Below are 15,593 nucleotides of genomic sequence, written 5' to 3' on the forward strand. Positions count from 1 at the left end.
TTTTTGAAGATGTTTTTCCATTTATGCATGCCATTGAAGGAAGCTTCCACCCTTTACAGGTCCAGGGTCTTGTAGTCAGCACCTGCCTCCGCGCTCAAAGGCTGTACGCCAGCCCGTGCATCACTGCCTGCAGGCTGGAAGTTGAAGCGGTTCCCGATTCCTGCCGTCGCAGCCTCACCAAGGATGTTGTTTGCGTCCTCGCCGGGTCCCTTCAGGCTAACCGCTTGCAGGGTATCCTGGACCTCCTTTACACGCTTCTTGAAGGCCATCCGGTCCAGGAAAAGCTGTTGACGAGCCAGTTCGAGTTCCCGGCGTTCGGCCTCAATGATCTCTTCCATCTCATTGAACTGCTGCAGCTTAATCTCGAACTTTTGCAGAGTGACATTGACGGCAGCAGAGACTAGGCGGGTCATCTCCCGTTCCTCGTGAGACGCAAGAGCACCGGCACGAGCTGCTGAGGTGGCGAGTGCAACTGTGGGCAGAGAAGCCTTGGACTGTTTATCAGAGCTGGAGGTTTCTACAACCTCGGCGGTGGAGGCATCTACATCCATGGAATCCTCCGTCTTCACTCCAGAACCCTCTTTTTCCTTGCCCTTCTCCTGACTCTTGTCAGAGCCCTTCTCGAGCTGCTTCCGAAGTTCCTTACGGATCTCATCCACGGAGCGACCCGCCGCGGCAGCGGCCACGGCAGGTTCTGCCATCTGTGCCAAAAAGGCGACTACCGACAGAACGGGGTTCTCAGCCTGGCTGATGGGCTCTCGCCCACCGGCGGTCCGCATATCGGGCAAATCCTCAACATATTTGTCCTCAATCTCCAGTTGCAGGAACTTCATCACACATTCTTCCTTCGTTCTAGTGCCGACATGGTTGGCAATCTGCTCCCAGTTCTCATCGAAATTCTCCAGTCCTTCAAGGAGCAGTACAAGTTCAGAGTCAGACCAAGGAGCATCCTTGTCCGGAATCACTGAATACGCATTGTCTTCGAGCTTAACGAAATCGGAGGCACTATGGCTGGAAGGCATGCGGCCTTGTAAGAAGCAGTTAGGGCAAAGGTCATACTTCGAATCCGGGGCTGATGCGTTAGCGGTGGCTGGAGTCGACTTTGCATAATGGAATCTGAGTCGGGTACAATCGATGCCGCATGAGAAGCAGTGGAACTTCTTTCTGGGTTCTTTGGAAGCGGTTTCCATCGCTTTCACCGCGTCACCCGTCGCACCGTTGGTGGAGCCGTCGCCATTTGTCTGCTTCTCCTTGTCCTCAGCAGCAGGAGTGATCTCCTTACCCTTATCATCATAGACATTGCGACGAATTTCGAGGTTAAGGTCAGCCTTTGATGCTGGGGCAGCTGAAGCTGCACGTTCAGTGGCCGGTAGAGGCTTTCCGGGCTTGACAAAATGGTTTGGCCCGGGTTGGAAGGGTTGAAGGCCGCGGGGGGTATCAGCAATGACTCGGAAATGACCTGTGAAGGGAGGACCAATATTTGACGGACGGGTTTGAGGATCAACCTTAAAAGCGTTAGCAACTAAGTATTAATCAAGACCAATAGTTACTCACCTGGTAGTTGATCAAGCCCCACTGTTCCAAGAATGAGTGAACACGCATGATCGCGCACACATCTCCAGCAAGATTACGACGGCATGCGGTGACTGTGAGATACTCGATAGGGTTCAGTCTATAGGTGTTGATCATGAAATCGCGATAATCTTTATAGACTGCAGGTGTTTTGCTTCGGTTCCTGCCATTGAAAAACTCTGCGAGGGCCTTTTTCTCGATCGGATGGACGGTGTGCATGTCGAACCACGTGGAGTAACTGGGAAGGATAATGGCATGTGTTTGCGAAACAAGATGTGAGCGCGCCGAAGATTCGATCGACGACTTGCCTTGTCCAGACTGATCTTCTGTAGCACCTTCGGCACCTGACTGCGCAACGCCGTCTGCATTTTCTTCAGCGCCTTCGCTTTCTTTCTTTGGTTCAGTCTCTGTGCCGCCCATCTCCTCATCCTCCGGTTCGCCTTCGGTGTTCTGAGCTTTGGGTGAGGCCGGGGCGTCTAAAGGATTATCAGTTCCTGAAACATTCAGTTTCTTATCTTCTTAAGACTCTTGACGCGATTGCGATTTGGGGCATAAGATTGCGGACGTTGACAAACTCCGCATTTTATTAGGGGAGGGAGGTTAAACCCACCGGAAGGGTTAATCACTTCGCCTGGAGCATCTTGGGTCGCAGTCGCGGAGTGGATGTCATCGACAGCGCCGCTGGAAATGACGTTGCTCTCATCCATGTTGATAGAATGGTAGTCAAAGAAGGATATGGAGGTCGCAGGCAGCGGAGCAAGGGTCTCTGCTTAGAAGGCCAATGGAGGCGAGTGACAGGGTGCGGATGCAACCCTTAATCAACTGGTTTATCAATAAGTGTGGCAAGCTGAGCCTCCGGGATAAATAGCGGAAGTGACACCAAGCGGAGAAGCAATGAGGTGACGATGAGGAGGATGGCTTAGTAGCGGTGCAACTGTCGCGACACGGCCATCGCTCCAAAAGTTCGCGCCAAGAGCCTCAGACACGCTAACCACTTCTGGAATAGGCGTTCTCTCTCAGCTTTTACGGAGTACTATGCCCTGCTTCCTACTTCCTACTACCTATTCCAAGTATGATCTATCTACTAGTAGGATTCTAGAGCCACTTTGACCGATTGCCTTCTTTCATGTAACTACTGAAATGATGAAGTTTTCGTGTTACATCTGTACGGTCTTGAGTTACTTTTTCTTCGGCAGAAATGGACCACCAGACTTATATACTACTAGTTTACCCAGAAGGTCTCGACCACGAACCATAGCATCATGGATATTATCAATTTATTAAATATGTAGTGCAAGTCCGAATGCAGATTTCATATTCCTTCTTTTGAGCAAGAACCCGCTAGCTCTTCTAATCACCTCTCTCCCTCTCCCTTCAAGGATGCGTCATTTTCGAGGTTGCTTCAGCCTTCTCTACCAACGCTTTGGCAATGGCAGGCCTAGCTTGATTCTCTCCAGCCAGGCATTCAGATGAGGAAAGTCCTTCTCCAGATCAAATGCATCTCCGGTGATCCAGGGGATGATGCCGAACCAAGGAACGAAGGAGAGGTCGGCATAGCTGTACTTGTCGCCGACCAGATACTCACGGTCCGCAAGAACATTGTTCATCGTTTCCGACACACGACGGATTTCGTTGACATAGCGCAGCCGGGCGCTTTCGATCTTCTCGGGGTGGTAATTAGTGAACCACACTGCCTGGCCGAAGTATGGACCCTGGCCCGACATCTGGAAGTGGAGCCATTGCTTGGCATGGAAGTATTCCGGAGTGCCGGCTTCGAAGCTGAACTTCTTCTCTTTGTCGTAGGTTTCTATCAGATATTCGAGGATAGCACCCGACTCCCACATGGTGATTCCTGTGTTGGGATCCTCGATGGCGGGAACACGGCCGTTGGGGTTGAGCTTGAAGAAGGCCTCACCCTTGATTTCTGCGAATTGGAGATACTTGTATTCGTAAGGAACATTGAGTTCGTTGAGGAGCATGGCCACCTTCCAGGGGTTGGGGCCGGCGGAATGGCCGTGGAGGATAAGAGGCTGAAGAGACATCTTGACTAGGTACTCTGCTGGGGGGAATAGGGACAATTGTTGCCGTGTATTGAAGGAAATTAGGGTAGTGGTTTGTAGCAATGTCGCACGGCGATAGATGTAGCCAGAGAGGCGTGAGGTATATGCCTCTTTAAATAGGATCGCACGATTTCTGGATAGGTTGCGGTCACTCGGCAGTGAATATTCAGCATCCACTCAGATCTGTATGAATATCATGAAGTCGGATGTTTCACCGCATAAACGCCCGAGCGCTGACAAATGCACTTTGGGGAAGACATAGAGTTAGCCTTTTCGTTGGCCTTATCGATCGTAATGCTACCCACATTGACCGGTTATTGGCGGAGAGTATCCATCGACGTCTCACACCGAATGTTATCGAATGAAGCCGAATCTGTCATCGGTTGTGGTTGAGTCCAATTGCTGCTGACTTGTCCCATTTGCTTTGTAATCAACTCTGAGACCATGGATCTACATGGTATTAGCCTGAGGTCCTGGCAGATGATGCAAAGTGAGAGTTGTTTAATGAAACCTGGCATAGGGTCTATTCTTAATATCTTTGCGCTTTTCAGGTGCAGGTGTTGATTTGAGGGTGAGCTTTGGATAACACTTAACACCAACCCGTTTCTCTAGGCACGTCTTGGCAACGATCCTTGACGGCAAGAGGTATTGTTAGAGAACTAGCATTCAAAGAGGAAGCTAGCCATGTAGTTATATTTTCTTCCTCTTCTTCTTTTTTTATTTGCGTCTTCTTGCGAAGTGGAACCGAAGATGTGATGTAGTTGTTCAGCGGAGTTGGAATTATATATAAATATATAAATCTGACCTACGCTGAAATACCAACCAATCACAACTCTAGTATACACAACAACACCGGCACAAACACGTACAGCTATAAAAAAAGAAGTGGCCAATTCAACACAAACTCATGGCATGTATGTAGTATTATGTTATGCATGCATGAAATCTGCTGAGGACGAACCCAGCAACACCGAGTGGGCTACACACTTTCAACTCCGACTTCTGACCTATTTTTTTCTTTCCCCTGTCTACCATTTGCTTGTTCAGTCTAAAATTATCTCATAGTTCTTAATTAATCAGCTCAGCTTTATTGTCAACTCTTATCCCGAGGCCCTCATAGTTTTTCACACCAACTCCCGTGTCTTTCTTTGACGGTGATCGGAATGAAAACTTCGACGTCGGAGTTCGGAATAGCGACATATATCGGAGTACGCCAAGACCACGATCGTTCTGGCCATACAGCCATAATAGACTATTCTATACACTTGTCTACACTCTAAACATATCCAGTAACCGCGATGATTGAAGCCATATGCTGAAATTCTAGATCCTGACGTATGCAGCCATGGAAACCCGAGGCCTATCCTGAGTCACGCCGAATCCCACCAATGACGGACAACCGCAAAGCAGACAAACAAACTCTCAATGAATGGATGGTTATGACTCCAGATCCAAATTTCTCGGCAAGTGGAGTCGAGGCCCGACTGTCATAAAGGATTTTGAGGTAGGGCACCCGTTTTGGTTAAATGAGTATACAGAGTATGTCATTGCAGCTACTTGCTCCAATTTCTTGGTAAAGAAGAGAAAGACAAGACGATGGCTCCATCGCATGACATACTCACTTAACCAAAACGGGTGCCCTACCTCCCAGCTCCCACCCCGGCATCCAAACAAAGACAAAAAAAATACGAAACGACCACCACCTCCCCCAACTCTAAGCGAGATTCTAGACTATATTCTGAGTAATTCGGATTCTACCCGAACAAATTCACCGACTTCGTGTTGTTCACGCCCTTCGCTCCTTGGTATACCAGAAGAGACTGGTCTTGTGGGGTTGACACGAGCGGCCATGACGCATTTTCGGTATATCATCAGGCACTCAAGCCACCTGTGGATCCCTTTCTGAGAGTGAAGATTGAGTGTGCTTGGTTGGATTAGATTGCTAAGCCTTACAGCTAATCGTTGTGGTGGGTCATGTCCTTGCTTTGGGGCCTTTTATTTTTTTTCTTTGGTTGGGGCTTAGTGTTGTACTCCGTATGGCGTCGGAGTAAAAATGCGTAGTACGGTACGGAATGGAATATAGGGTATGGAGGAGGGAATTGACTGGATTTGGAGGGTACATATAGACCGGACAGGATCTTGTCTGGCATTGCCTTCATTTTATCATCAATCACTGGTTACTTTCACTTGACCAAACAATATCGAGTCATTGTGTATTGAAATTACTGCTATATCTACTCCTCCGAGTCTCCTTGCGAACTATATAAACCAAGCCAAACCAAAGAACAATCACTACCATTCCTCCACATAAACCAACCCTCCCAAAAGTCTCCTACCCCAAAGTGAAAACAATGGCCTTCAAATCCACCAAGTCAACCACCACCGTCTCAGACGACGCGGCATCAACCCGCTCCTTCCTTTCCACAACAACAACCTTAAAGGGCACCGACGCCGAACCCACTAAGAAGAAATGGCTCTCTCTGAAGAAGACAGAGAAGACGGATACCGCCCGGCCAAAGCACACTGAAAAGTCCACGAAAATGCTACACTATGAGGCCATGGCTACCTACCTTGCGTATCGATGAAGCTTCAAGGTGATATATCATCGTTGGATCGAGTGAACCATCGAATGGATCTAATGCTGAGGATACATGATAACTCAATTGATGGCGTACCGTACCCTTCCTGCCTGGTGCATCTTGGGGACTTCGCTTCGTCTTGCTCTTTTGTTGGGAAAATTGGCGTTTGGGATGGAATATTAGATTGCATGATGCGCTGTGTCTACGATTCTGAGCGCTTTGTTTGAGATCGAGTTCTTTGTTCCTGATGTTTGGTTAATATTATGTATTGGGATGTGGTGATCGGCCTCTCTGCAGAGGGCCGTGGGCTTAATGGGTTATACTTGCTATTTTATGATTGGGATACTAAATATTTTTTATTCATCTAAATGGAAGATGGGCATACCTTGGCAGCCATGCAGTACATCGGCAACTTCAAGACATTACTAGCAAGTTTTCTATGAAAGCAGAGTTTAGAGCTATCATCCCGTCATGACTGTTTCGTATTAAGGCTATGTAGTAAATCCTTAAGCGTCCGTGTTCTATAGTCCCGCTAGTAACTCGCTCATTGAGATAGGCTTTCGTACGGCATTCGAGAATCCGTCATGATACGTCACCCAAACCTTCCTGCCTGCCTTTGAAGCCTCATTCTGCGCTGGATTCTCGTGTGAGCTCCCTGGTTGTGGCGAAGGCTCGCGGATTATCCGTCCAAAAAAGTCACGTTTGACACCAGCTTCCCGGCCTGATCTTTTTACCCCCCGCCCATCATCCTGTGCCTGGCCATCTGCAGACTTGCGGGCTGATGTGTTGGGGCCAGTAGTCGAACTCAATGCTTCGGTTTGTTTTCGTACCGTCTCCTTGCGGTACTCCTGGTCAAGGACTTGGCGAACAGCGTAACGAACTGGTGCGGCACTAGTTGTCCCTGATGATGATGAATGCCCTTTGGTTTTCGAGAATGTTACAAGTGAATCCAATGGACTGTTAAATGGTTAGCCTGGAAATCTCGAAATGAGATCTAGATGCAGCGGTGTAACATACGGCTCCATGCGATATGCCCACCCTCCGTACGCCCCGCCCTCGCCCTCTACTCGCACCTTTTCGAATGTCACACCTAGTCCCGCCATAACACGGACGGCTGCCTGCACGAGAGCCCGCTCGCTTTCTTTACGCACACTGGCCGTGCTCTTCTGTTCCCCGCTTCCCCGTACAACAACTGGTTTTACATCAGGCGACAACATCCGCATGAGGTTCGGGACGAGGTCAGTGACCAGACAATCGGTAGCCCGGAAAAGCCGTAGCATCGGAGCAGCTAACGAAGATTGAAAACCATTGACAATCGCACGGTTCTGCTTCAGAGCCTCATGGGCTGCAAACTCTGCCCTTGGCCCTGAGAAAGGATGTTCCTCCTCTTCCTCTTCGTTAAGCTCATTACGAGTGCGCTTGCCATAGGCGGAAGCAAACAAATGGTGGAAAGCGACCACAGACTGGCTGAGGTACGGAGTGAGTTCCCAATCCTGATTAGAGAAGACTTTAGATGAGATAGTATCATGGAAATGCAGCCAGTCATAGGCGTTGTTGGGCTTGGAGAGGAATGTGTCGTCCTGATATGTCTGCAGGGGATATGAAGTGAAGCACTCTGTAACGCAGCGGTCATAATCACCACTAGCATCAACCATCTCTCGTAGTCTGTTAATAGCATGGCGCTTTTTGAGGTCGGCCACACCCACAGGAGTTTTCGCGTTGTCATCGAAAGGGTCACGGAAAGATTCGGCGTTGATAGGAACATCTGCAAAACCGGCTCCTTGCGTGAATACACGATCGACAATGTCGCGCACGCCTCCACGGTTTAGGCCTTTGAAGAATGAATTACCACCTGCAGCCTCACTCAGGACATTCTGCTCAAGCCATCTTCTCGTCAATCGCATAGACTCTACGCTCTCGTATTTCAGCTTATGGGCCACCCATTCTGCAGCGACAAGGACACTTCGAATATCACCTTCCGCTGTTCCGCTGTTTTTGGAGTTGGCTTGCTTCCTTCGGGCAACGCCCCATGACGCTTCACATAGCCTTCTCACTCCATCATTATCGGCGGGGATGCCTTCCAAGTTGAAGATGCCCCTCATGCGCGAAACCACGTTCTCCAAGGGTGCTTGGCGCACATGGATCATTTCAGCAACAGAAGACGCCCTCAGTGGCCGAAGGCTGGGGTGGTATACATCGTTGCACACCAGAATAAGCGGCCGCAGGAAGCGGAAGTTATCTCCTTTCCTTTTTCTGCCCGCCGTGTTTTGTTCCGATGAACGTGACGCATTTTTCTGATCAAGAAGAACTAGATCAATCAATGCTTTCATGAAACCTCCCTCCCCGCCACCACCAGATCCGCCAACAACACCGTCTACCTCGTCGACGACAACGCAGACTGGTCGTGCTGCTTTTCGAACCTTTTTCTCGCCGACCTCCACGTTCATTCCCTTTACATTTTCCGTACCGAGTGCATCTCGGATTCTCCCCTTCACCACGTCCTTGCTCCGGTCATCACTAGCGTTGATCTCCAGCACCTCATAGCCTGCTTGTTTGGCACAAACGTGGGCTAGTGTTGTCTTTCCAAGACCAGGAGGGCCGCATAGCAACATTACCTTTCGGTGCGGCCGTTCTTCCTCATTGTTGGGCTTTTTCGGGTTTGACCTAGCCAGGTTCGGATAAACGATAGATTCCCATCCCTTCAGCCAGCGCATGACAGATCGGTGCGTTCGTTCGTCTCCTATGAGCTCGGTAAACTTACGAGCACGATATTTCTCGGTCCACATTATTGTTGCTGCTTTCCTATCTTTCTGGTTTCCCTCTGCAGCTTCAATTGATTGCCGTACTGCGGGGACAGGTGGGGGTCGAGACGTTTTTGACTGTTCGACCTCCTGTGCAGCTTCGTCCATAAGTCTATGGATATCAATGCCATAGTAACTCTTTTGAGCTCTCCCAGGAGCCGTGGTCGAGCGGCCGGCAACAAGCCTTTCATAGGAAACAGGGGCTGCGGTCTTCCTTAGCGCAACATTGTGCGTCTTGCCCGAGCAAGTTGTGATTTGAATCGATAGAGGCTCTCTTCGTGGTAAACTGAATGATGTAGGTACTGAAGTAATTGGAGCGGTGGCCGGAGAGTGTAATGAATCAAGTGTAGATGTAGAAGTCTGAGCAAGCTGTGAGAGATTCACTGGCTCCGTCGGTGCAACAGGCGGTTGCTCGATAATCTGATCTTGGATTTCAAATTGGCTCCGTAGATGGGCATCTCCAAATGCGTCCATCTCATCCTCATCGTCGTCGTCATCCAAGAATCCTCCCATAATCTTCTGCCGCTTGGGCTCCTCCGACTGAGACTCCTCCCCATTCTTCCTTTTCTGCGGGTCCGTCGGTGACGGAGCACTCGATGGAAAGGCGACAGGCGACGATATAAACGGCATCTTGACGACAGGAGGCGAAGACGGTAGAAGTACTAATGGACGAACTGGAGAGTCCACAGTCCCCAGTTGTGACTTTCTGCTAGGTTTCGTCGGAGTTTCTATATCAACCGTCAGAATGCTTCGCATCACCGTTATCCTCCCATGCGATATCATACCTGGCCTTATATCCTCGTCACTCCGAAACACATCCGAGAGATTCCAAGCCCGGTCTAGAATCACAACCTTATTGCGGATATTTTCTCGTCGCTGCAGATGTATAGCCTCGAAATCGTCGGAGAAAGATTCAGATAGCGGGAGTATATCTATATCGTCCGGTCCCTGGGAGTGGAGGTGTATGGCGGGATCAAACGAGGGTGGGAATGACGACGGTGGCGATGTCATTAAAGCGTTCAGGAGATCATTTCATATTTTGATAGTGCTGTAATACCTAATTGACCAGTTTGGTGATACCCTCGATCTTTCCTCTGTATCTGTGGACCGATTAGATGGAGCGAGCGATGCGACGCGCGTGAACGCGCCGACGGGTGCGCGCTAACTCTAAATGGAAGTCAAGTGTATGGCCCCGGGCCAGGCCTGAGTGACGCATGTTTGTCTACAAGTCTATGTACGATAGAATGGACATACTATCGTTTATTATTGATGACTGTTCATAAATTACTGAATAATGGGTTGAACTTGCTCCCTAGTCATAGCATAAAGGTCTGTCTCGCAACGAAAGATGCGATAATGGGGAATATCTCGCTACAAAGATGTTGTATAGATATAGCAACCGTAGCAATTGAGATCTTGCTATAGAAAACTAAATGGAAGGACCTATGTCCGCATATTTCCATGAAACTTCCACATCATTGTCCGTATGGTTAAAAGTGTAGAGCTCCAGCCCTGAAGCACACCACCTATGCGTTGAACACAAGGGTTTACTCACGAAGATCGATACAGGTATAGCGTGTTGTAACTAGGAGTCTAATTGCAATTTCCTAGCGCTAACAATGGATGGTATACTGTATAATCGACTCCGCCCTGGAAGCTCGCATGAGACAAAAAGAAATCATGATACAAGAACACAAAAGCGATAAACCAAACTAAGCCTGGCTCTTCAACTTTTCGGTCAACTCAGGCACTTTCTCGAAAAGATCGCCGACAAGGCCGACATCCGCAACCTGAAAGATAGGCGCATCAGGGTCCTTGTTGATAGCAGCGATAACTTTGCTGTCCTTCATACCAGCAAGATGCTGGATAGCACCGGAGATACCAGCGCAGAGATACAGTTGAGGCGCAACGTTCTTGCCCGTCTGGCCAACCTGCAGACTGTTATCAGCGAAGCCACTGTCAACAGCGGCACGGGAAGCGCCAATAGCAGCTCCGAGCGTATCGGCCAAAGGCACAATCACCCGGTCGAATTCCTCCTTCGACTTCAAGCCACGGCCACCGGACACAACACGGGATGCGGTACCCAGGTCGGGGCGCTCAGACTTGGCAAGTTCCTCAGAAACCCACTCGGTCTGGGCGGGTGCCTTGGGGTCAACCCCCTCAACGATCTCTGCGGAGCCACCCTCAGTCTCAACACCCTGGAAAGCAGTGCCTCTAACGGTGAGGACCTTGATGGGGTCGCTCGACTGCACAGTGAGAATGGCGTTTCCAGCGTAGATAGGGCGGACGAAAGCTGTGTCAACCATCAGCACATATGACTCATCGATAGTGTCGGTTTCTTCAGCCTTCCTTATACGTACTGTCCTCGCTCTCAATTCCGGTGATATCAGACACCTGCTGAACATCCAGCAAAGCTGCCACGCGAGGCAGAAGGCTCTTTCCGAAAGCGGAGTGGCCGCCAACGATATGGGTGTATTCGCCTTTTTTAATGTTCTCAACGAGAAGAGGAGCGTAGTTCTCGGCGAGACCCTAGTTTTCCATTACCGTTAGAAACTACCGATATCGTGATTTCATGGCTACCAAAACCATCTGTAGCGACCTCGTACCTTCTCATAAGCCTCGCTGTCCACGGCCACTACCTTATCCAGGCCCTTAATCTTAGCTGCCTCCGCAGCCGAGGTTCCCTTAACGCCGTTTCCTGCCACAAATGCAGTGACGGGTCCTCCTAGCTTCTGTGCAGCTGCAATTGCGGAGAGAGATGAGGCCTGGAGCTTGCCATCACGCTGTTCAAGGACGGCCAAGGTGGAGAGAAGGCGGGCGAGCGCAGACTGGTTGAAAGCCCGCGGAACGAGTTGGGAGCGGACGGCGCGAAGGGCCGAATGTCTTGCGATCGGGATCATGATGGTATATATTCGAGTGAGTTATGAGAACCTGCTCTGGGCTCTTGTCGGGCTGCCAACGAGTAGGTGCAACTGCATAATAGTGAAGTTCTGCCGACGCTTTTGGCGGGCGGGTGGTTATCGTCGGTCCGCCAAGCACCCGCCGATCCTCGGAGAGCTCGGTTAACTGAGGGCGGTGTCCTCTGCAAAAGTGCATAACATGTGCCTCTGTAAGGCTAGCTACGGAGGACGCATGTTGACCATAGTCATTGTTTAAGGAAACCTTATACCATTGCATTGCTGGAAAAATTCTAATTACAGAGCGGAAATCAAAGCACGGTAGCAACAATAAACTTTTTTTTCTTCAAAGGGTATTGCAAACACGCCCTATTGTCTAAATCATAAAATCGACACACGTGATATCGGTACGCCGCCGGAGAACCTATAGTTGCAATTGACAAATATAATCCATAACACCATAGAAGTAGTATATTATGAGGTCGACTTTCTCTTCTTCTTTCCAGCTTTCGTAGCGGATTCTGTCGTCTTGGCAACGTTGCCATCCTCCAGGGCCTTGGCCTTCTGCTTCTGAAGCTTCTCTTTCCTGGCGGCGGCGTCCTCGTCCTCATCAGCAGCCTTGGGTTTCTTGGACTTCTTATTGCCCTCCAGCAACTTCTCATCCTCTGCATTCTGCTTGCGCTTCTTATTTTTGGCGCCTTCGAGCGCCTTCGCCTCATCATCAGCGGCGCCTTCAGCCACATCACCTTCCTCAACCCACAATTCATTGGCTAGCCAGATCGGCATGGCCATAGTAGTGGCGCCCTTGATGTGAAGGGCCTTGATGTTTCTCCAGCCCTTCGTAATGAACTTATCAGTTAAACCCTGAACAACAGCATCAACGTTCTCAGACAGCTGCTCTGGAGTAAACTTAGATGAACCAATGCGGATGGAGGCGGTAGTGGCGGGAGCCAGCTGGACAGGAGCGGAGTGAAGTGCCTTCTCGATCTCCTTAGCGACAATGGCGGGGGAAGCGAAAGCACTATCTTCTTCTTTCGACTTCTGCTTTGGATCCTTCTTCACCCTCTTGCCATCTTTTTTCTCAACCTTGGCGATCGAAATAGGAATAGGCCGCTTGCTAGACTTGTAGAAGATTTTTCCAAGGGTATTGACCAAGCGCAAAATGATCCGGTCATCCGCCAGAAAGACATCGTGCTCGGACAGGAGTTGTCGCCGACTCTCAAAGCTTTGATATCTGGCCTTCAACTTGGAGTAGCCGATAACCCGGTCAATGCGGGAAGTAAGATGTTCGGGGAAGGAAGGATCGGTAACAATGTTCTTGACCGAGCGCTGAGGGTCGGCGGTGATGAGGCAGACGCTAAGGTTCGAAGAGTCATTCAGGGAGTGTGGGACGGTAATCTTGCCGGGCTTCAGGCGGTTCTTGTCGACAACGTGCTTCTTGGTAGTGACCACGAGCCAGACAGCCTCGTTGTTGAGTGGGGTTTCATCGTCGGACTCGTCGTTGTCTCCAATAAGAGTCTTCTTGGTTGCCGACTTCTCCTTTTCAACCTGTTTCGATTTGATGTGTCGCAAAAGCGCAGAAGAAGCTTTGGAAACCTACAGCCGTGTCGTTAGCTACTGAGATCATGTTTGACATTGGTAACGCAGGGCAATATTGGTTACACACCTGGCTCTTCTCGAGTTGGTAGGGGGACCCGGAGGCCACCTTAGTAGTGACCGCTGTTGAGGTCACCATTTTTGCTAATTTGTGTCGATTGCTGCAGATTTCGACTCGTCTCGAATTCTGCGATAATGGAGAATCAAAAAAATTCACGGGAAGGCGGTGGGCAAATTTGTCCGGTCTTGGCATCGGCCTCGATCATAGATTAGTCATTCATGCTCTCAATGCGGCAGCAGTCAGATATCAGGTCTACTCTTCATGATCGTCGCTCTAGCCTGAACGTTCATTGGAATGTGTCACTCTATGTGATAGACATATACCAAAGTGTATTTTGTGCCCTTGATTACAATTAGAATTAGGATTGATCGGAGTCCCCGTGTTGACAGCGAGACGAAAAAGAAATTAATTAACCAGGCAGCTGGTATGCTAAGCTCGTAGTACAAGTAAATCAGGTGTCAGGAGTAAAAAAAATTGTGACAGGGAAAGAGAGGGAATGTCTCGGATACAGCTCTCAAGCATGCATTGGAATAGAGTCGCTGTTGCCTACTGTCGTCTAAAGTGTACGTGGAGCCCGGAAGCTCGGCTTGTTGACTCCACGAAGGTTTGAGGGAAGATATTAAACCCCGGCCTCTGAATACTCCGCATTCCATGGGCGACTGTTTTTATAGGGCAGAACAGTCCGTGTAGCCGAAATTATATATCTCCATTGAGTTATACACAATCGTGCGTCATGGTTGGATATCAATGCCGAGCTTCGAGGCATGGTACGGCCCCTTATGTGGGGTGCACGTCAAGCTGATGTGTTTGAGAATTGATTTTCGCTCAATGAGCTGACGCTTTATGGAGACTGCCATGATATCTACATGAGAGCAGATCGATATTGTAACAAGGAGAGAAAAAAAAAAAGGCCCTAGTAAATTACGTTGAAAACAACGGGAGGATAACAATATACCGTTTCTACTAGTAGTGTACTCCGTAAAGGTGCAGCGCTCCGAATCCCCACTACAGGCCACCCAATATCCATGGTTCGACCACAAAATCAGCAGAGTGTACGGAGTCAAGGGTACTAAGAAAAACAATCGATTATCAGATGCAAAGTGTTGCACATTATACGGAGCGTAGCCGGTAAATACCCCTGACGACTGATAGCTTCCTTGGTGCCCCACGGGACAAGATGGAGTACGTAACAACGGAAGATAAAGCCACGCAAGTGTGATGCTATTCGCAAACTTTTCGCATGGACTACTATAGGATCACTCCAGAGTTCTAACCGGTGGGAACCGGGATGTCGTCGCTAGTAACATTGAACCATGACGCATACGTATACTCCGTATAGCACTGTCTACGTGCTAAGATTTCATAGGAGAGTGTCGGCACATGGCCAACGCGATAACCATGTTGGGGATGAGAAGAAAAATTCTCCTTAAACCAATTTTTTATTGTCCCATACTTTGCCAAATTGACTAGCGAGACTAGCGAAGTAAAATTGTTGCGACGATGGGTACGTCCACGCCTTAGTTTGGTCCGTAGGGACAAGGACGATTCCTCGGAGAAAAGCGGTTCTGCGCAAAGAAGACTAAACAACGCTTGTATCTCACTTTATCAAGTGCCAAGCGGCTTACATTGGGGGTTTTCAACAGGATCTTCGGCTCACTGTGCGCAGCCTGCCGTGTATGTGTAACTGTTAAGTGGGCACACAACTGGTCTAGAGTGAAGGAAGGTATTTATTCGGCGAGTCTATTGATCTTCGTCCCCACGGCCAGGTCTTAGCACTTACTTGGCACTACACCGACGTTTCCAGCAAAGGCATACAATACCTTCGTATGGCGAACGCCATTGTCTCTCATCATACGGTCAAGCCATTATAGGATGAATTGACGATAGCCTCGGTAGACTCGCGAAATCAGCTATTGAATTTGCCCATGGGTTCGTCGCATGGTCTTTATCTCGAGTGGATGTAGTCTGATTCCGGCCAAGGATCCGGCCTCCTGTTCCTGAGATAAAATAGTGGCTGTGTGGCTGTT

The 15,593-nt window shown here is 49.3% G+C and overlaps 5 protein-coding genes across 5 annotated transcripts; all 5 read right to left on the reverse strand.

The window, feature by feature from the left end:
• Positions 1–53: 53 nt before the first annotated feature.
• Positions 54–2,279, reverse strand: rscE (putative RSC complex subunit (RSC8); the record flags this gene model as incomplete). Its single annotated transcript, XM_022527763.1, has 3 exons — positions 54–1,505; positions 1,555–2,048; positions 2,183–2,279. The coding sequence occupies 3 exons, from the start codon at positions 2,277–2,279 to the stop codon at positions 54–56; spliced, it is 2,043 nt and encodes a 680-aa protein (XP_022394550.1).
• Positions 2,280–2,984: 705 nt separating this feature from the next.
• On the reverse strand, positions 2,985–3,614 carry ABOM_000634 (glutathione S-transferase family protein; the record flags this gene model as incomplete). The annotated part of the gene is made up of 1 exon (XM_022527764.1): positions 2,985–3,614. One exon carries the CDS (start codon positions 3,612–3,614, stop codon positions 2,985–2,987), a length of 630 nt encoding a protein of 209 aa, XP_022394545.1.
• Positions 3,615–6,732: 3,118 nt separating this feature from the next.
• ABOM_000635 (putative sister chromatid cohesion factor (Chl12)) lies at positions 6,733–10,023 on the reverse strand (the record flags this gene model as incomplete). Its single annotated transcript, XM_022527765.1, has 3 exons — positions 6,733–7,168; positions 7,229–9,740; positions 9,798–10,023. The coding sequence occupies 3 exons, from the start codon at positions 10,021–10,023 to the stop codon at positions 6,733–6,735; spliced, it is 3,174 nt and encodes a 1,057-aa protein (XP_022394546.1).
• A 701-nt stretch (positions 10,024–10,724) lies between these two features.
• On the reverse strand, positions 10,725–11,912 carry ABOM_000636 (electron transfer flavoprotein subunit alpha/FixB family protein; the record flags this gene model as incomplete). The annotated part of the gene is made up of 3 exons (XM_022527766.1): positions 10,725–11,305; positions 11,373–11,541; positions 11,619–11,912. The coding sequence occupies 3 exons, from the start codon at positions 11,910–11,912 to the stop codon at positions 10,725–10,727; spliced, it is 1,044 nt and encodes a 347-aa protein (XP_022394547.1).
• Positions 11,913–12,383: 471 nt separating this feature from the next.
• ABOM_000637 (uncharacterized protein) lies at positions 12,384–13,644 on the reverse strand (the record flags this gene model as incomplete). The annotated part of the gene is made up of 2 exons (XM_022527767.1): positions 12,384–13,505; positions 13,576–13,644. 2 exons carry the CDS (start codon positions 13,642–13,644, stop codon positions 12,384–12,386), a joined length of 1,191 nt encoding a protein of 396 aa, XP_022394499.1.
• Between the last annotated feature and the right edge of the window lie 1,949 nt (positions 13,645–15,593).

Source organism: Aspergillus bombycis (assembly GCF_001792695.1).
Source record: "Aspergillus bombycis strain NRRL26010 chromosome Unknown contig00002, whole genome shotgun sequence".
NCBI classification, from domain to species: domain Eukaryota; kingdom Fungi; phylum Ascomycota; class Eurotiomycetes; order Eurotiales; family Aspergillaceae; genus Aspergillus; species Aspergillus bombycis.